Consider the following 19,489-nt stretch of genomic DNA (forward strand, 5'->3'; position numbering starts at 1 on the left):
ATTTTTTCAGTCCAAATGGCTAACGAGAGCCCATATTACCAGGAAGACGTGGTTGCCTACCGCTCCCTGAGCACCGTAAAAGAACTGGAATGGCGACACTTGAAGGTAGACCGGGATTCCATCTGATGGCCCACCCACTTCAGTCTCCACCACGCTCTAATTCCAATTCCAGAGCAAGTGTCAGAGTCTACGCCTGGAAATGGCCTGCTCCCACCTCCGGGAGCTGGCGCTGATGTCGAATGTGGTCCAGATCATTTGGCAGGTGGAACTACTGATGGTAGCTCACATGATTCTGTTGCTCGCCCTAGTCCAGGTAATCTCATCTGATATAGCATACAGCTGGGCAAGACTACACCAATTCCTTTAGGATGTCATACTGGTGACCGTGGTCCCCCACTTCGTGGTTATGCTTTTCAGCCCCTTCATCATGCTAATGAGCATGCAGAAGAACGTTGGGATGAATACGAATAAGTTCATATCGTGGCTGATGGCCCTCTTTCTAATCTCTATGGGTGAGGTTTTGGCACTGTCCAGTCCCACTACTCCTAAGAATTTCTTCCTTTTATGCAGATTTCGCTTCTGACCTCCTGGGGACCATCCACAGTGGCGCAGCGTATCCCTCGGTGCCCTGCTACGATCATGTAGTCCTGATCAGTGTCTACACGACCTTACCCATCGCATTCTACCAAGGAAACTCAGTGTACTTCCTGGGCATGGTGGTGTCCGTAGTTTATGTGGGCTCCGTTTTCTACGTGCAGTACCTTAATGATCAAGTTTCGCTTTACCTGCTCGCCTCCTATGCCATATACCTCCTAACCCTCAACATGATCTTCTCATTTTTGATTGTAGTAAGGGACTACGGCCTTAGACGAGCAATCCTTAGTCGCTACCAGTTGGTGTACCAAAACATTGTCTACCAGGTATGCCACCAGCTGTATTACTTTCAAGTGCTGTGCAGCTCTGATTTTCCACAGCTTGTGATGAAAAAGGAGAATGCCTTGCTAGAGTCCATTTTACCACGCAGAATGGTACGCACCTTGCAGGAGGAAATCTGCAGCCGCATCGAGGATCAGGACAAGAGCTTCACTCCCCAAAAGGCGGATTCACGGTGCGTATGCGCAATGATGTGAAATGCATTTCCGAAGTGCTCTATATTGGTGGTGTCTTAAGTAGGAAACTGTTTTTGGAACCCTACCCGGATGTTTCCATTTTGGTGGCAGACATGGTGAACTACACGCAGCTGACCACCACTCTGGAGGCACCGCAACTGGTGGAGATTCTGCACGAGCTGTTTGTGAACTTTGACCTGGCTGCAAACCGCAACCGAGCGATGCGGATTAAGTTCCTGGGAGATGCCTACAACTGTGTGGCGGGCATCCCGAACTACTTTCCTGCCCACGCCTCCTGCTGCGTTGACCAGGCGCTGGATATGATCCGCATCACGCAGGACGTAAGCAGCCGGCGCAAGCTGGACATCAACCTTCGGATCGGTGTGCACTCGGGTGAGGTGTTTGCGGGAATCATTGGGCACACCAAATGGCAGTTCGACATCTGGTCCAAGGACGTGGACATCACCAATCGGCTGGAGGCATCCGGGCTTCCGGGACTGGTGCACGTCTCTCAAATGACCCTGAGCATGCTGGACGAGCACTACATATTCAGAGAGGGCTCCGAGGCAGCCAAAAGTGATCCCATCCTGCAGCAAGCGGGGATCCGTACCTTCCTGGTCAGCAGTCGACTTCCTGATGCGGTGGAGCCCGGCGAACTGGAAGACGAATTGAGCAACGCCTCAGTAACCTCATGCCGCCTGAGCTACGGAGGATACTACGAGGAGATCCAGATCAAGGCGCAGCGCGAGATCATGAAGGAGGTGGAGGAAATGGCGGTGGGTCACTGCTTCATAGAGTGGCGGCGTAGCCGGTCGATGAAGAAAAAGGACTTTAACGAGGAGTACCTGTTCAGCAACCAGATCCACCTCGTGCTGGGTGTGTTTCGCAGCTGGAAGATGGAGTGGGCATTCCACAACCTGCCGGACCTTATGATGAAGTACTCCATGCTCATAGTGCTCTGTGCTGGACTGGCTATATTGTGCATCAACTGGAACGAAGAGTGAGCTCTTGTTTGTTGGGCTGCCAAGCACTGAACTTTTCTCTTGCTCCACAGAGCCACATACTCCGATCTTCTGGTCTTGCTCGGTATTCTCCTGGTACTGCTGATCCTGTGCTTTCTTGCCGGATACAAGAAGCTCCGCCTGCAGTGGAAGAGACACACGCCCATGTCGCAGCCCTCTTGTTTTCTGAGCCGCTGGCTTCTCAGGATCTCAGAAAGAATCGAGGACTCTCTGTTCGTAAGGGTTCCATTGACCATTGTGATACTGCTCCTGCTCTACGTTATGTCCTCTCAAACGGTGGTTCGTATTCATGATTTCACGAAGAAGCCAAATGCACTGTCAATACTTTCCAATGTACTCGTAGTTTTCCTGTGATATTGCGAAACTAGAACTGGGTATCATCGAAGCCCACCTCCATAATGAAAAGACCTATGCGGAATGCTTCGGACCATGGGTTAAATATAAACAAGTGCAATTTGAAAAACTGAAAACCATCTCGTACTTTTAGACTGTCACTTACTGTGTGGTTATCGTGCTCAGTCTGCTATTTGTCATCTCGGGCTGTCCGCTGATGATAAAGATGATCCTCGGCCTCCTCATCCTCGGACTCCACTTGGGCAGCGTCCATTTCTACTACGGGTTCGCCTTTGAGAGATCGGAGACCACTGATCTGGGGCTGAAGGCGGACTACGCCCACACCTGGTACCTGGTGGCTCTGTTCATTGTTCTGGTGTTGCGGGAACGTCACGTCAACTACCTCAGGAAGTTCAACTATTTGTGAGTAAGCGGAGATCTTTGCAAATCTCTAAACACATCGCTTTCAGCATGCGCGCTTGCTACGAGGAAGCCCACCAACAAACTGATGACAAGCTGCGCTCCATGAAGATCATTATGGCTAACATCCTGCCTTCCCACGTGGCGCAGGTGTTCAAGGTGCGGCGACCGCACGACCAGCTCTACTATGAGAACTTCTCCAAGGTGGCCGTGATGTTCGCCTCCATTGAGAACTTCAACGCCGACACGACGGGTCTGCGGATCCTGCACGAGATCATCTGCTGCTTCGACGACCTCCTGGTCAACTACCAGACCAGGTACAAGATCGAAAAGATCAAGGTGATGGGATGGACCTACATGGTGGCCTGTGGTCTGGAAACGGACCACTACACTGACTTCTCCATCGACATTCCTGTCAAGGAACGCGAAACGGATTCGGAAGTGAGGCGCAGATCCAGCGGTGATTATCATGGGCTAGATTAAAGTACATTTTTTACAAACTTATCCCTTAGTACTGACTGTTCACTTCGGCAGCACCGAGGACGATGAAATGAGCGGCGATAACGTCAGCCAGCCCTACGCCCACGTGCAGGATGCCGCCGTCCTGGTGATGACCGAATTTGCTCTGGACTTACTTCGCATCATGCACGACATTCGGTACAACTACATGTTCTCGGAGTACGAGACTTTCTTAACGGGAAGCCTAAAGATAGGTGGGCTGCATTACCTTCACTGTATTTCTAACCAATCCATTGATCCAATCCTAAGGCATCTCCCATGGACCCGTGATGGCCGGCGTAGTGGGACTCTCGAAACCACACTATGACATCTGGGGTCATACCGTCAACATGGCCTCCCGGATGTGCTCCACTGGATTGCTGGACAACATCCAAGTGCCCCGGAACACGGCGAAGGTGCTGCGACAGTTCAACATCCGCTGCAACTACCGAGCTCACACGGAGGTGAAGGGAGTGGGCAAGGTGCCCACCTACCTGGTGGTCCTGGGTCCGGATCTCACATTCCACGAACACGACCAAGAGAGCATGAATCTAAAAGACTCAAAGAGCTGGGTCATCGACACGCTTTCGCTATCATTCACCCCGAGCTACGTGCCCCCAAAGTCTTCCAATTCAGGAGAAGACGAGGCTGAAGAGGAGCTCGATGTAAATGAGTATGAAGAGGATGACTTGGAGGAGTCGAAACAGGAGCGCCAAAAGGGAGGCGTCCTCATGCCCGGGGGCTGTTGATATTTATTTGCATTTATATTTATAGATATATGTATACATATTTATTTAAGCATATATAACACACATAGATAGATGTATTCGTACAGTTCAAAGCAAATGTTCTTCATGAGGTTAAATACGTTACGACTTGAGCACTCGCTGAAATCATTGCACAACTGGTGACCAAAGTATACGTATGTGGGTAATTCGGAGTCATACATATTCGTTAGGTTATGTACTTCCTACAGATAATACACGCAGCTTGACGAATCTCAATCTTCATCTCTAACAAAGCACCATCCGTGTGATCAGGTTTCGGTTTCGTTTGGTTTTGTGCACAGTTTTGAGCTTAAGTAAGCATTGCAGTTGATTTGGGGCATGGGCAGAGCCTTATTCGTTGGCGGAACTGGAGCTCAGCAGAGCCGTGTCCTCGGGAATAGGCTTCCGCTTGTAGGCGGGCTCAGTGGCCAGGTAGACAACCAGGGCGCCGAAGACCACGTACAGTACTCCAATGACATTGGCCAGCACACCAGCCGGCGGCAGAGTGGAGTAAGCCGGAGTTTTGCTAGACAAGTCCCCATTGATTAGTCAAGTGATCTATCTGGATAGCATATGTGTGAACCTACATGGCGAAGATGGCCTTCTCGGTGATACCCATTAGGGCACTCGCAATAGCCAGAACGAAGCCAAAGAGTCCGAAGTATATGTGCAGCGGCATCATGGCAATCCTGTAGTTCTCCCTCAATCCCGGCGCCAAGAAGGCCACAAATCCGGCCACATACTGCAGCGAGAAGACGATCACCGCGGAAAGCCCCAGCCAAGAGTGCAGGGAGTACATGTTGGGAATGGGCGGATTGGCCAAGTTGTGCGAATCGAAGACCGTCTTCAAGGCAATCACCGTCAGAATGAATGCGCCCATGTGGATGCCGGCGTGGGTGAGCTTCAGAGTCTTCTTGCGCGTGGTGCGGAAACCGCGATAGATCAGAATGGCTGTGGGATCGAACATTGGATTACCATTTCAAAGCTACTCAATGGGAGTGGAGTGGCACCTCTTCCGCTCCATTTACTCACAGTTGCCATACAGGTAAATGAAGCCAATGGTCATGAACAGCGGATGCCAGTTGAACTCCACGCCAGGATTGGAGGTGCCGGCCAGGCCCCCGAAGTGCTGGCCAATCCAGGTGGCCACCAGGACGATCATCGTCAGGCCGCACAGCTGGGTGAGCACATAGAGCACCTTAAAGTTGATCAGCGCCGGATCCATGCTCGCCTTGCCACTGCCTGAAAAATCCAACAAGCGTTTGGGATAAGCTATAAATAGAGCCCATTACGCACAGCACGCATTTTTGGCGCTCTAATCGCATAACTCATTCAAGGGCAGAGATATCGGGGCATCAAAAAGGGGAGGGGATCTCAAACACTCGTATATATTTTCCATACTTTCGGTTTGTGGCTGCAGCTACGTAAACATGATTCAATTACATGTTCCACCTGCCGTCCGTGGCCGAAGATTAAAATAGCCCCAAGCACTTGCTGATAACATGCGACCAGAACGAGTTGGCTCCCCAAAAAGTTAGCTCCCACTTTTGACGCCTACATCTGATCCGCTTTAATGGCAGCTGCACTCGCCGGGTAAACAAGCAGTTCCTTCGTCGCCAGCCATCCGATACTGCGATAAACAAGATCTCATATCGGCTGGGCCTGAATTTATGGGAACGGCCTGTTCCCAGGCACTGGGACGCACCCACCTCCCCACCCCTTTCGCCAGCCACTCATCAGGCGTAATTTGGCTAATTCATGCGTAAACAATTGCTCTTGTTTACCCAACATTAATTTGCACCGGCGGAGCGTTCTGCCCACTTTATCTGCCTGGCGGGCACGAACTGGCCTTATCACCTTGCTCTCCAGATAGCCATCTGATAGTAAATCGCTTTAAATAGCATCGTACAAGTTCCTCCCGCTTCATGTTGCAGCATGACACATTAAATTAATTAAAAGTTCGATTCGTTTTGCGGAACCCGCACCGCAGTGAAAGTAGCCGTGTTCTTCACTCGATACATGAGGAATAGTATACTTGTGTCTTAATTAAAATGTGCGAATGCTTCTTTAGTTCAAAAAGAGGTTCATTTAATGGTCGATCGGGGAACATAAAGCGATTTGTTCACATCTGGACCACCAGATTTTCACTTATTTGGGATGCATAATATGCACAATATGTTTGAATATGCAGAGCTTCAGGTTGCAGTATCCGCATGCACTTCTGGCCATAAACTTGTAGGTGCAGGTGCAGATGCACCCGATAAGGGCCCCTATCGGGCGCCCTAATTGAGGTTTGGTATGCAAATGGTGTTTTAATTTCGACTCGGGCGAACTGCAAATGAGCCAGACTGCCAAGTGTTAGCTTGTAAATTGGCTGATAAGTGGGCCTGGGACATTTGTAGCTGGCAATCGCAATTATAAATGCTGGTAAATGGCAGCCGCCACGCGTCCCCGGTTACTCAATGGGCTCCAGTTGGAGTGCTCCATTTCGGCCCAGCTTTGGGATGCAAGTGAAATTAATTGGCACATTAGCTGTGACTATGACTGTTAATTATTAGGGTTAAGTGGGCGTGCCGAAGACGCTGGCCAGCAAAGCGTTGCAGCAGATCGTGCGCAAAATTTGAAATAAACAATCCACATAGCCGCATAGCCGCACCGAAAGTAAAACCCGGGCAGATGACTTTGACTTTGGAAAAGCGCACAAGTCCGAAGACAGCGGAGCAAAATAAATAAAGTCTGGAAAACCAAAGTGAAATTCAGCTGGTTACTGGTTGCTGGTTGCTGATCGCGGATCGTGATGTCGATGTCGATGTCTATGGTGATGGCGATGCGATGGTGAAAACCGGGCGGGGAAAGGAGATGGCGGCAGTCTGTCTTTCGGTGCGTTTTGCTTTTGCTTTAACTTTTACTATAACTAACACTCGATTTGTTGGTTTTACTTGGCACTAATCAGACTTGGAGCCGAAATCCAATGCCATTCATAGTCTACCTGTTGGTGGTGAAGTTGGAGTGGCCAACTCAATGCCAGCGATGGTGGTTGCAGGTTGCACTTGTTCTGCTGTCGCAGGTGTTGCAGTTGTTGCAGGTGTCGCTTCCACTGGCTTTTCCCCATTAGTCACCGCGATCACAGTGGTCGCCGTAGAGACCGTCGTCGGAGCGGCGGCCTGTGGCTGCTCCGGAATTGCTGGCTCCACCTGGACAACTCCACTCTCCGGCTTGGTCGCCTGCTCCACGTCCGCGTCCTTCGACATGGTCTGTGTACTTTAAATCAATAATTCGCCAATGGTTCAACCACAAAAACACATGCAACAGTCTAATGGACGGCGTTAATTGCCCTAAGACACAGCACAAAAACACTAGCAACTGCTAGTAACTAACTACTAGTAACTAATTCACACGACACACCGCTAATACAACCGAACACTTCGGCGTGCAATGCGCAACTGAATTTAAAGTTTTCCAGCCGCCGCCCGGCGATGGCTAGGAAAAGCTTTTTCCCGCTCCCAAATCTCTCGCATGCGACATCGCACACATACTGTTCAATTCGGTGTGGATAATTGTTTGGTTCTCTACGCGGATTGGATTCCACTGGGGTTGGGTTTGGTTTCTGCTTGGGCTTTGGCTTTGGGTGCCAGCGAATGCTGGTTAGTATGCCGGACCAGGTCGATCGCTTCTGGTTGGGAAGGGGGTGCATTGATGCCTTCTTTGCATTTCGCATTCCTCGGATCTATTCAAGCCATTGTCACTGAGCGGCATTTCAATTGCGACTTTGACTTTAATGTTCTGTGCATAGTAATGGCATAGTGCAGTAGAACTCCTTCAACTGGATCTATTTTTTCCAAAAGGAGTCGATTCCGAAACGTAAAAGGGTTTAATAGAGGTTTTTAGGTAAGTATTAGCACCCGTTACTACTTGTTATTACGCATTATTTCGAGGGAGTAAGTTATTTGTGCTTTGGTATTAGCTACTCAATCGTGTTGAAAGTTCTTAGTTTCCAAAGTATGTCTACAAGGAAGTGAAACCTTTAAGCACAACTTTAGACCAGTCGCTTTCCCTTTAAAGCGCCGCAGTTCTTGCTGTGCAATTATGACTGTATGTGCACTTCGACTCACCCAGTGAGAACAACATGGCGTATACTTGATTGATGCTTCGCCCTGCTCAGATAATGCCTGCTTCAGTACCGCCTGCGCTTATCTTTAGCACCAATTAGTGACTTTAAAGCGATGACACTGGGTTTTGCGCGACTTCTGCTACTTTTCTGGGAAACTGCCACGCACTTTACTTTACTTGTTGAACAAACTGCTTTAAATGCAGGAAGCTGTGCCTTCCATATGGAGGAAAAGCCGTGGAAATTCTGCACAGGCTGCGTGGGCTTGAAAGCCCTAAAGCCCCGCCCACTCCGCCGCACTTGGCCCTTCCATTTGGCATTTCCACGAGCTTTCCGTTGGAAGCACAGAACTGTAAAAACCGAAGCACACATGCAAACAAACTTCGTCACACACTACTGTAGGAAAACCACTTGTTGGATATTAATGCAAAGCCGCAAACAAATTCGAACTGTTTGTTTACTACATATAATTACAGACGTGGCTTAGATACAAATACATACATAGGTAAACTTACAGATTTGAACTGAATCAGAAGTCCAACAATGTGTTTTAGTTTGGAATATATCCAATGGTCTTCAATGGGAAAGGCAAGAACAAAAACAAAAACGGCACAAACACACAGAGATAATTTTGCAGCAAAAAAAGAACGCAATGCTGCGCGAATTTACTACGTCAGCATTATTATTAAATAGTCGAGTTTAAAGCGGCACATTCATTAATACATAACTTAGTTTAGCACGTCAAGGACAAGGTCAAACTTTCACTATCAAAGGGTTTTAAACTGTAACTCGATCTGTTAACCGCTATGTTTTTCTGTTTACTCATTTGGAAAAAAGCGGGACAACCAGGGATACGGGAACCATGCTGTAGTATCAAAAAGTATTAAAAAAAAAGTATGAGTTGAATACACGTTCAAATAATATAGAAACCACTGAATACGTTAGATTTGATTTCAAAAATTAACAAACTATATATTATCTGACTAGATTTTGGAAAACATTTACTTCGAGGCCCTGGACTCCCATTTGCCGCCAGTGTGACCCATCGCCAACGACTGAAACACCCTAACGCCTTTTGCTTAGCAGAACTGGCAGCTTCAACAAAAAGCACAATTTAAAATCATATATAAGTAGTCTCACAATAAATGCTAACAAAATGCTCTCCAACCTGTTGGTGACCAATCAGAAAGTGGTCCTCGTTATAGGTGAGTTTACAGTGACGACCCCATCGCCTGCCAACTAATGCAACTCCCCATCTCCCTCCTCGTCCGCAGATGAGCTAAATCGGGAGCGCATTGCCCCCAAGTTCATCGGCAGCCTGCTGCACGAGCAGGGACAGGGGGCGGAAACTATCAAGGCCCTGCCCACCGGCGTCAGTCTGAAGCACGTGGCCACCTTCGAGGCGCTGATTGGCGAGTGCGCCAACCACAAAAACAACAACACTGCGGCGGAAAATGCCGGCGACCTGGACGGGAGCATTCCGGGATCCAAAGCCACTGGCTTCAACGTCATCCTGCCCACCTTGGCCGACCTGCTGTGCTACCAGACGCCCGCCTTCATCTTTGGCTTCCTCAACCGCCTGCGGCGCTCGGAGAACGTGTGCCGCGTGTTCCTGTGGGCCTCCCCACAACACTTACAGAATCCCCATGCCGAATACATCCTGGCTGGCTGCGAGTACCTGGCCGAGTTGGTCCTACGACTGGAATCCGACAAATTACTCTCGCTGATTTCACGCAAGCCGGGCGGTGCGGTGTCCAACAAGCGCTACTCCTGCCAAGTCAGCAAAACCTTTTTCCAGGTGACGCCGCTGGACGGAGGGCTACCTGCAGGTGGCTCCCCCAAGCAGCCCTCGCCCGAGACGGAGCAGACCCCAGAGCCGGCCAGCAGCACCTTCAAAATCGAACTTGACGAGGATGAAGTGATGGCCCGCAATGCACTCACCCTGCCATACGAACGGTGAGTGGCAACCTAGAATTTGAAGACATTCTCGGAGTCTTTCTGGAGGATCTCCTTAATGATATGTTTGTCCATATTCCAGCACGTGCGAGCCGTCTGAGGGAAACATAATATACACGCCCGATGCCGACGATGATTTCGACGAGGAGGATCCGGACGAGGATCTGTGCATCTAGGCTGCCCGCCAGCAGCGAACGGCAGTACAAATAGCCTTGGCTTTAAGTCTCCTTAAGTCTAACCTACTAAACCATAAAATACCTGGAATTCCGGCCCCAAAGTTCCGCATAGGGGTGTGTTCAACCTCGCATGAGGAGCAGAATGAATCTGTGAACGACCACTTAGTACATGTAGAATTGCTCATTTATTTTGGATAACTTGATATGTGAATCAAAAAATCGAAGAAACTTTGTGAATACAACTGATTCAATTGCTATCTGGTGGTGCCCTAGCTTATGACTTAGTTAAGGAATTGCGTCTAGCTAACCTTATATACAGTTAACTCTGGATTACCTCCACGATATTTGGCTGCAATGCGATCTTTTGGTGTCCAGTGCGTTGCGTATTTACAAGGCGTTCAAACCTAACTAACTTAACTAGTTCCAAAATGCTATGCTCTATTATTATAAAAATCAAATTACAATTGGAGCGTTGGAGTTCCGCATCCGGTCAAGATGGCGCTTAAAAGTTCACATTATCACAACAATCAATACGAAAACATTGAGGAGAAAAAGGAGCTATCAAAAAATCGGTTATTGCGGCTCGGCATCTAAATCTCGGCGAGTATTTACACTAGATAATTAATAACAAAATTAATGCATGGCAATGACTCATTTGAGCAGGGCATCCACATCGCTCTTGGGGTCGGGTGCCAGTGAGCTCCAGGGGACATCGCTGCAGAGAGGCAGGGAAACCTCGCTGTCCGCCTCCACCACGCAGCTCTCACGCAGCTGAAAGAATTGGGCAACTAATCCGTCAATCCAACTGTGCAGCTCCTGTCCCAGCATTTTTCCCTTGGCTATGGATTCCTCGCGCATGGTAAACTGCTCATCGTCGGTTTGGAGGTGCTGCTGCCACTCCACGGGCATCTCAAAATCCTCAGGCAGAGCCACAGCCAGGCCGGCGTTTAGCGCCTCAGCTTCTGAGGACTTTGCCAGCGGATATCCCTTGTAATAGGCAAGTGGGGCAATTAGGAATTTTAACTGCGCATAGATCGAGTTGCGGCCTATTAACTTCGCTGTCCAGATCCCCGGTGTGATGGGATGTTTTAGCAGGGTTTTTGAGTGGTTTATCACATCGCTGGTGGAGTCCTCCACATGCAATTCGTTAAAATCCTGCAGGCGGCCCAGCGGATCTATCCACAGCAGCGTGAGGTTGTAGGAATGGGACGCAGCACCCGAATCTGCGCTGGCTTGGAGTGTGTAGCTCAGTAGCAAGTCACTGTGCGGACCCAAGAGCTTTCCAAAGTTCCGGGCAATCTGCTCCTTTTGATCGAAGTCCGTAGAGACCTCAAAGTTGCGTAATCTCTTGCTGAAGCGAGCATTCCTCGCCAGTTTTCCTTGCTGCGTCGGTCGCACTCTCGTCTCCAAGTGCAGTGGCTTCCCGGAAGATCCTCTGGCTCTGTAGCGGACCAGGAACCCCTTGTACTGATCTCGGTGGAGGTAATGAGTGAGTTCTATTAACTCTAGGGGATCCAATTTGGCTTGACGAGCAGATAGACGCAGTACGCTGTCTCCAACGCTTCTGGCTAAATCGTCTCCTGATCCATGGATATCCTCGTGGTGATACAAGGACTGCCAATAGCCGTGCAGATTGGCGTACTCGCTGGTGTATGGCCCGTAGAGCCACTCCTCCAGCTGAAGTAGCACCGCCTGGTTGATAACAGGTTCAAACTTCCGTGCGAAGAACAGAGACTTCTGTTCCGTGGCCTGCAGCCTGGGCCAATCTTCCGGCTTAAAATCGTTTGGACTGCATCCGCACCAATCCACCACATGTTTGTACTGGCATTTACATCCCTGCTTCCGCTTCCAGTTGGTGACGTGCAGGTTGTTGTCCACATAGCTCGTGCAATGCTTGGTGTTCCTGAGGACCGTGTGGAAAAATGACTCCGCCGGCAGGAGCGTGTGTCGGAAGAGCTTCAGAAGAGCCTGCAACAGCTCATCGTCTTCCTTGGGATGGGTAACATAGGCCACAAAAGGTCGTGACAACGCCACCCAGTCACTGCCTCCGTCCACTTGAATGCCAGCTGGCAACTTTCGATCCCCTATTCTCCACATGTGCGTGTCACACTCGACGAAGGTCTTGTCCAAGCCTTGCTTCTGGATGAACTTCTGTGTCTCCCGGCCGTGCCCCTTAACAAAGTTCCTGCCCGGATTGGCGCTCAGAAAATCCACCAACTTGTCGAGTGTCTTCACTGGAAAATCACTTTCGCTAAGGTTGATTACAAAGTCCCAGTGCCAGTTGGACTGTAGAAGGTCCTCCATGCACTGAAGCAACATGGTCAGGAGAGAGGCTCCTCCCCATATGGTGGAGAATCGCTTCCGTGCCAAACGAATGTTCGGGAACTTGGACTCCAACTCCAGCAGCTTCCGGTACAGGTAATCCTGTCGCTATAGAAGAAACAAACTGTTAATTGAAATTAGCCAAATACTATGACACTGATATATTTTTATAAGGCGCGCAACGCACACTGCCAGGTTCTAGTAATTTGTAAGTGGGCTGGGCAATTAGAGCACAATGTAAATTAAATGCAGTGCTGATTGTGCACTTGGCGCGTCAGTTTACATAACCAGTAAGAGTGTATGTAGTTCATGGCACTTCTCAAATAGCTAGTCAGCTATTAGCCGTACCATAAATAAATCAATCAGTGGCCAACTATTTTGGCCGCCAGTGTGTTAAATTGTGCAAATTAGCGCAATTAATCGCGCGAGCTAATTGCCGAGTTCCGGCCATTGACCCACCTCGTCCACATGAATGTAGTAGACGTGCTCCGGAGCATAGAGCGCCTTCAGAAGTCGGTGTACCTGACGCAGCGCTCTTCCATTGAGCGTCAGCAGAAATGCGATCCGCACGCGCTTCGTTTCCTCGGGGGGAGTGGTGGCCGCCAGTTGCGCGGTGAACTCTGCAAGAGATGGAAAGGTTTCAAATATATAAGGATTAAAACCAGGTTTAACTTAATCGTTAATACAAAGAATAAAGTCCCTTCTTCGTACTCACTGGCAATTCCGGTCTCGTAAACGTTCATGGCGTAGAATCCGCCGCAGATTTCCTTGGCGTTGCCCAGGCACTTGGTGTTGCAACTGGAGTCCGGCAGCTTGGCGGCTCTAGGAGGCGTGTCGTATCCGCAGAAGCACTCGCGACCGTATTGCACACCTGCGTACGGATAGCCGCTTTGCAGACATAGCTCCACACATTTGGCTGGGGAATTGGAGGTTTTGGAGCTGCTGTAGTAGCCGTCCAGCAGGCGGCGGTCTTTCTCATCCTTGAAGCATCCCAGAGAAACGTTGGCCGTGTGATTACCAGCTGGACAGCTGCTCCTGAGTTGCGGAGAGTAGAAGCGTCCGGCTTGGATTGCGCAGGCGATGTGCGCGATATGTTCTCGACAGTCTTTCGTTTTGGCGCGCTGTAGGGCGGAGATGGCCTCCCTGGCGAGTACGTCGCACTCTGCCTGGAAGCCCAGTTGCTGGGCAGTAAGTTTGGTTTTGACAGGTGGTTGGACCCGTGCCTGAGACTGCGGTGGGGGCGGACTGGCAGGCGCCTCAGCCGCATCGAAGCCGGAACCGGAACCGCCGCCCACGATGTCTAGGGACTTGTAGGCCAGGAACAACTGGATGGCCACAATGAGCAGCAGGACGAGGAAGAAGGCGCGATAGCGTTTCAGCCAGCGGGCTGACACAGATTGCTCCATGGCTAGTGAGATCTCCAGGGGCTCTTGCTCCGACCGCCGCTGCCAAAGACGAGGTGCTGCTCCTCTGGTTTCTGGACGTGCGTGTGGGCTGTGATCCGTGTTGCGCTGTGTTGACGAGGCGGGGACATGTTCTGCTCTCTAGTGCTGGCGGGTGAAGAATTGGGGCTTTTTCATTTGGCTAATTAATAACATTTTTCCGCGGAAAAGTCGCCCCCGCTCGAGCAGTGTGACCGTACTAGAGCGCGAGACAAAATACTACACCCGCATTGCAGCGATGGGCGCACTCAGCTGGCCTTTGATTCTGTGATTTTTAGTTTGTAAAACATTCCTTGTAATTAACATTACTAATTATTTGGAAACATTGACATGTTATTAATTTATTAACTTAGCTTAACCTAACTCAACTTATTTTGATCGTGATTTACTTAAGAGTGATTACATATGTGAGAAACTTTTGTTTCGATAACGTGAGCTGAGCAAAATCACGGTGACTAAAAACCGCTGACTAAAACAGCTGTGTTGGGCGCTCTATCATATGAAAAATACAGTCAAAGGGAATTTATTTGGATAATTCTCGGAACAATGGTGGATCCTAACCGAAAGATAAACCGTCTGGTCGAAAGGGACGTGAACTTCCTGGAGTCCTGTGAACTTGAGTTCGCAGACCGCTTCACCGACGACGACCCAGAGTTCATGGCGCACTGCAGCAAGCCTGTGCCGGATCCGCCAATCGTGGAGAACTGGATGGGCGGAGGTGGCGGCGGTGGAGGAGGCGGCGGCGGTTTCCAGGGCGGAGGAGGCGGTGGTCATTCTTACCACAATCGCTACAACGGACATCGCAGGGGAGGCGGCGAAAGGGGCTGGCAGCGACGAGGAGGAGCTGGCTACCACAACAACCAGGACAGGGGATTTAGGGGTAATACCCGGGAAGCTTAGTTCCTATTTATAGCTTACGAACCCATTTATTCCCACAGACAACCGCCGCAACAACAGATACGATCCCAGGGAGCGCCGGGATCGGTACGAAGGAGGTGGAGGCTCCGGAGGATCTGGGGGCTACAAGCGCTCCCATGATCATAATCAAAGAAATGATCCTCCAAGCAACGAGCCACCCATGAAGGTCAGACGCGACTATGGAAACTTTGTGCCTGCATCCAAGGATTAGTGATCAAAAATAGCAAATAAGATTACATTGCAAATTGCAAATTATATTACATTGAAATATTCACATTGACGTTTATTTGATGGACTTAAGTCTAGACTAATCCCTGTAATCCCGCTTACACGGCCGACTCGGATATATCCTTATGCTCCTTGTCCTCGCCAGCTGACATGCCCACGCCCATGGCGCTAAACAGATTGGAAACAGGACCTGCGCCGCCCACCTGCGATTGGTAGCTATCCATCATGTTGCGCAGCGTGTTTACGTTTATATTGATGGGCTCAAAGTCCTCAATGTCGTCAAAATCGTCCTCGTCCGCCTGTGGAGGAGCCTTCTTCTTGCCGTGGAAGGATTTGCCCACGCTGGTCTGCGCCAACTCCCGGTCCATCTGCTCCATATACGACTGGATCTGCCGGTCGAGTGGGAAAACACTGCCACCTCCAGAAAGCGAATTTAGATTCCTCTCCATGTCGTCCTCGTCCGCGTAGTCACTCATCTCTGAGGTGGAGTCCCAGTTGTCCTCGGGTATTACAAAGTCCAAGAAATTCCGCACATGTGTGCTGTCCGGTTCCTCCGGCTGGATGACAGAATTTCGCTGGCAAGCCTTGCGCATGGAGGGATTCTTCTTGACCTTTGCCCCCAGTCCTGTGGAACTCTTGGCCTGTGGCGGCGGCTCGTCATCGTCTGAGTCCAGCTCCGGCTCCTCGAGCCCGCGATGCTCAATGCCCTCGTAGTTGGACTGTCGATCTAAAAACTCCGTCAGCTGCTTGGTGAACTCCTCGGCATTCATTTGTCCGTTCGGCTTGTAGAGCTTCTTGGGTCCGTAGCGATCCTGCAGCATGGAGTCCAGATCCTCAGCGCTGATATTCAACCACTCATCCGAGTCGCTGGGCTGCAGGTTGTTCTGCTCATCACGCAGCTCCTCGGAAGCAGCCTCCGCTGGATGTAGCAATAGATCGAGGATCTCTGCGCCGGCTCTGGAGGCTGTGCGGAAACGCTCCTGGTTGCCATGGAAGTACTGCTTGGCCTTGTGCAGCAGCTCCTGGTACTCGGCACTGCCCTCAATGTTTTCCCGGAAGTAGCCCTTGCTCTGCAAGCTCCGCAGATACGATCGCCAGGCAGGAAGATCTTCCAGCTTTTGGCCCTCTACCCGCTTGGCTTGAGTGGCCAGGATCTCCAGTCCACTGGCCAGTTTCAAGCCCAAGAGTTGCTCCTTATACCGTTCCGGCTCGGATACAGGATCTGTTAGATGCCAACCGAGTCTCTTCTCGGGAAGATACTGCTGGTGCGACAGCATGGCGTACAGACAGCGGGTGAAACGCACGTTGGTGCGCACGCGTGCTGCCTCCGGTGGGAAATATCGCATGGTGCGAAGGGCCTTGACGTCCAGCGAGTCCCGTTCACAGAAAGCCCGAACCGCCGAAGAGAGTAATCTTGGCTTTTGTTTCAGAAGCTGTGCAGCGCTGTGCGGGAGTTGCAGCACCTGGCGATGAATGGAGAAGTGCGGCTGGGCGATCTGGTACTCCTTCAGGCGCGCGTCAATACATGACTGTATCTCCCGCGAGCAGCGATATAGGGTGGGATTCATTCGTATACGTTGTACAGCAGTGGCCATGGTCAGTGGCTTGTCCTGGCTGCTGGCGGCGGCGGAGTTCTGGAGGAGCTGCAGGAAACCCCCGACCAGGAAAACGCGATGCTCGCAAGTTTCGGGAGACGCCCAGTCGGGCAGGGCATCCGCCGCCTCGATGAGCAGGAACTCGCCATCTGAATCGCTCACCCGTGCAATGCAGTCCCCGCGAGCACGTGTGATCTCCGTGAGCAGATAGACGACGAACCACTCGTCGCTGATGTTGTCGCCATAGTGGGTTACGCCGTGTAAGTGCGGTGGGAGGTCGCCTGGGCGGGGACATGGAAATGGATGAGTTCAAATGCAGAAATAAGGCTATTTATAGAACATTGTGCGCATACCGAGTTCCGCCTCCTGCTCCGGGTTAATCTCATCGTTCAGCAGGCGCTCTTCGGCGCTGCCCAGCCGCACTTGCAGCTGAAACTCGTCCTTGTGCCACAGATAGCTGCGCTCCAAGGACTTCTCCCGAACAATGGCCGAGATCTCGTTGCGGATCTGGAGCATCAGTTTGCGCAGCGCGCCTTCATCTTGTACGTTGTCGGGTATCTTGGGAAATATGTAGTACTCCACAAAGTCCTCCTCGCGGACGAACTCCAGATTGCTGCCTGGGATCTTGGTCATCCTTTGTCCTTTTGCTCCTCCTCCTTTTTTTTTGTTAGGGCGTTGGAGGTGGCACTATCGACTGGAGCCCGTGCTGCCAGTCTGGCTATCGCATAAAGAAGTTCGTTTACACTGGGCGCGCAGTAGGGTTCCGCATCAGTAGGGCGGTGGATGGCGTGGATAAGCGCTTAGCGGTGACCTAACCCATTCCCGTTATTCATCTGGGCGATTATTAATGAATTTGAAATCAAACTCAAATCAAATCAAACGGAACGTTAAGCGAAAAATATAGTGTTATATATAATTGGCATTTCAGTACATTGCTTTACGACAAGTGCATATTTACAAATTAATGCTTGTGTTCAGATTTATTGAAAGAAATGATACCCAAATATTTATCCGAAATCACTTTAAAGTGCTCTAAATAACTAGGCCAAGCCAAATGCCGTTTTGTTTACTTATTAAACAGCCTCTCCACTCGAATCTAGTTGGACCATTTTCTAGTAAATGTGGTTCACTCACTCATCATTGCGGCATTCCCATCCGTGTAGTTGTTGTAATTAGAAACGCCGCTGCGATTGCCACTTTGCCCAACTCCCATCGGCTTTTGAAAGTTGATAGACAAACAGACACACAAAAGATATAAAACGCTATCTGAGTCTGCTATTTCGGGGCTTTTATTGCTGTCACCATATGAGTCTGAAATCAGACAATCGAAGATTCTCGTGAAAGCTAGACCAAAACTAACCAGAAACAAAGGGCTACAAAGGATACATCATCATGTTCTTGAAAAAGCTATTAGTGAGCGTGGTAGGTATTTTTTGTACTTCTAAATGGGATAAATATATATGCTTATTCGTACTACAAAGTGAGTGACTTACAGAAAGCATTTCATTTCTATTTACCCCATAGTTGATGCTCAACCTGGTGTCCCTCCTCATGGGAGCCACAGTGACCACACGACGCATCCAACCGCGGGAGACGAACTCCTGCGAGGGCCGCCAGAGTCCCGGACCCATCTGTGAGTCCTGTGAGCTGCTGGCCACCTGCGTGCGCCACTCCAACGGATGGGTGAACATACCCGTGGAGTCCTGCGACGTGGCCAATGGATACTACTGCAATGCCCGTCTGGGAAGCTGCACCAACGAGACGGGGCCGTGCCATCCGTTCGGTATCGAGGGCAACTTCCAGTGCACCTCGCAGGGCATCTTCCCGGATCCGTACGACTGCCAGAAGTACCACATGTGCTACTTCGTGGGGGCCACTCTGGTGGCTGCTGCCGTGGATTGTGGCAACGACAAGGCCTTCGATGCGAGGACTGGCCAGTGCACTTTGACCCTGACTGACACCGTCTGCCTGCAGCGACAGTACTACTGCCCGAATGCCGGACACGTGGCCGCCTGGCCCACTAACCCCAATATCTTCTACGTCTGCAAGTCGACGGTTAACCAGAACCTGAACGACACCATCGTCATCTACCCCTCGCTGCACAGGTGTAATGATGGGGAGACCTTCGTGGACTACGTCTGCCGCAGCGGATCGAATGTCCTGCCGCCCAACACCGATGATCCTTCCGTAATCGTCGAGGATCCCAACGACGACGACTTCTCGGTGCTGCCCAATACCTGCCAGCACGTGGGCTTGATAGCCGATGGAAACGACTGCCGAAAGTACTACTACTGCTCAGCTCTGAATGGCACCCTGCGACACATGGACTGCCCCAATGGGACTTTCTACCGCCCCGAGTTGTCCTCCTGCGTCCTGGGAAGCTGCTAAGCAAGATGCATCCCTCTATTTTATTTATTCTTCACAGGATTATACTACATTTGATTACATGGAATAAACAAATCATGTTTACCATGACCGAACGACTAAATTCTATTCTATTCTATTTAAAATTCTATTTCGAAAAGTATGAGTTTGCCGGAATTGGTTTTTTGTTTTTCCGCAGTACTGCAATGGAGAGGTGAAATTAATTCTGGA

General features: G+C 50.3%; 7 protein-coding genes across 10 annotated transcripts; 4 read left to right on the forward strand and 3 right to left on the reverse strand.

Annotated features, from left to right (window-relative positions):
* Positions 1-15: 15 nt before the first annotated feature.
* On the forward strand, positions 16-4,157 carry LOC6546415 (adenylyl cyclase X E). The gene is made up of 12 exons (XM_001971219.3): positions 16-105; positions 173-313; positions 368-512; positions 571-920; positions 975-1,108; positions 1,174-2,109; positions 2,164-2,410; positions 2,475-2,564; positions 2,619-2,887; positions 2,935-3,344; positions 3,397-3,597; positions 3,653-4,157. Exons 1-12 carry the CDS (start codon positions 16-18, stop codon positions 4,129-4,131), a joined length of 3,492 nt encoding a protein of 1,163 aa, XP_001971255.2. The 3' UTR covers positions 4,132-4,157.
* LOC6546416 (cytochrome b reductase 1) lies at positions 4,158-9,107 on the reverse strand. 4 transcript variants are annotated; one of them, XM_015158004.2, is made up of 5 exons: positions 8,773-9,107; positions 7,139-7,410; positions 5,182-5,391; positions 4,737-5,100; positions 4,158-4,675 (listed from the first exon to the last, which is right to left on the reverse strand). In XM_015158004.2, the coding sequence occupies exons 2-5, from the start codon at positions 7,398-7,400 to the stop codon at positions 4,501-4,503; spliced, it is 1,011 nt and encodes a 336-aa protein (XP_015013490.1). In that variant the 5' UTR covers positions 7,401-7,410; positions 8,773-9,107; the 3' UTR covers positions 4,158-4,500. The 4 variants fall into 4 exon arrangements, with proteins under 4 accessions (XP_015013490.1, XP_026833770.1, XP_026833769.1 ...); XM_026977968.1 differs by having other exon boundaries at positions 4,162-4,675; positions 7,139-7,403; XM_026977969.1 differs by lacking the exon at positions 7,139-7,410.
* On the forward strand, positions 7,799-10,631 carry LOC6546417 (elongator complex protein 5). The gene is made up of 4 exons (XM_001971221.3): positions 7,799-8,037; positions 9,245-9,462; positions 9,532-10,213; positions 10,296-10,631. The coding sequence occupies exons 2-4, from the start codon at positions 9,414-9,416 to the stop codon at positions 10,387-10,389; spliced, it is 825 nt and encodes a 274-aa protein (XP_001971257.1). The 5' UTR covers positions 7,799-8,037; positions 9,245-9,413; the 3' UTR covers positions 10,390-10,631.
* On the reverse strand, positions 10,552-14,408 carry LOC6546418 (xylosyltransferase oxt). Its single transcript, XM_001971222.3, has 3 exons — positions 13,427-14,408; positions 13,171-13,331; positions 10,552-12,819 (listed from the first exon to the last, which is right to left on the reverse strand). Exons 1-3 carry the CDS (start codon positions 14,115-14,117, stop codon positions 11,041-11,043), a joined length of 2,631 nt encoding a protein of 876 aa, XP_001971258.1. The 5' UTR covers positions 14,118-14,408; the 3' UTR covers positions 10,552-11,040.
* Positions 14,409-14,566: 158 nt separating this feature from the next.
* On the forward strand, positions 14,567-15,347 carry LOC6546419 (rRNA 2'-O-methyltransferase fibrillarin). The gene is made up of 2 exons (XM_001971223.3): positions 14,567-15,033; positions 15,092-15,347. The coding sequence occupies exons 1-2, from the start codon at positions 14,700-14,702 to the stop codon at positions 15,280-15,282; spliced, it is 525 nt and encodes a 174-aa protein (XP_001971259.1). The 5' UTR covers positions 14,567-14,699; the 3' UTR covers positions 15,283-15,347.
* LOC6546420 (protein ecdysoneless) lies at positions 15,324-17,623 on the reverse strand. The gene is made up of 2 exons (XM_001971224.3): positions 17,248-17,623; positions 15,324-17,175 (listed from the first exon to the last, which is right to left on the reverse strand). Exons 1-2 carry the CDS (start codon positions 17,525-17,527, stop codon positions 15,398-15,400), a joined length of 2,058 nt encoding a protein of 685 aa, XP_001971260.1. The 5' UTR covers positions 17,528-17,623; the 3' UTR covers positions 15,324-15,397.
* A 559-nt stretch (positions 17,624-18,182) lies between these two features.
* LOC6546526 lies at positions 18,183-19,429 on the forward strand. The gene is made up of 2 exons (XM_001971225.3): positions 18,183-18,316; positions 18,419-19,429. The coding sequence occupies exons 1-2, from the start codon at positions 18,287-18,289 to the stop codon at positions 19,280-19,282; spliced, it is 894 nt and encodes a 297-aa protein (XP_001971261.1). The 5' UTR covers positions 18,183-18,286; the 3' UTR covers positions 19,283-19,429.
* The last annotated feature ends 60 nt before the right edge of the window (positions 19,430-19,489 follow it).

This window comes from Drosophila erecta, unplaced genomic scaffold (genome assembly GCF_003286155.1).
Source record: "Drosophila erecta strain 14021-0224.00,06,07 unplaced genomic scaffold, DereRS2 tig00000021-arrow-pilon, whole genome shotgun sequence".
Taxonomy (NCBI): Eukaryota; Metazoa; Arthropoda; class Insecta; order Diptera; family Drosophilidae; genus Drosophila; species Drosophila erecta.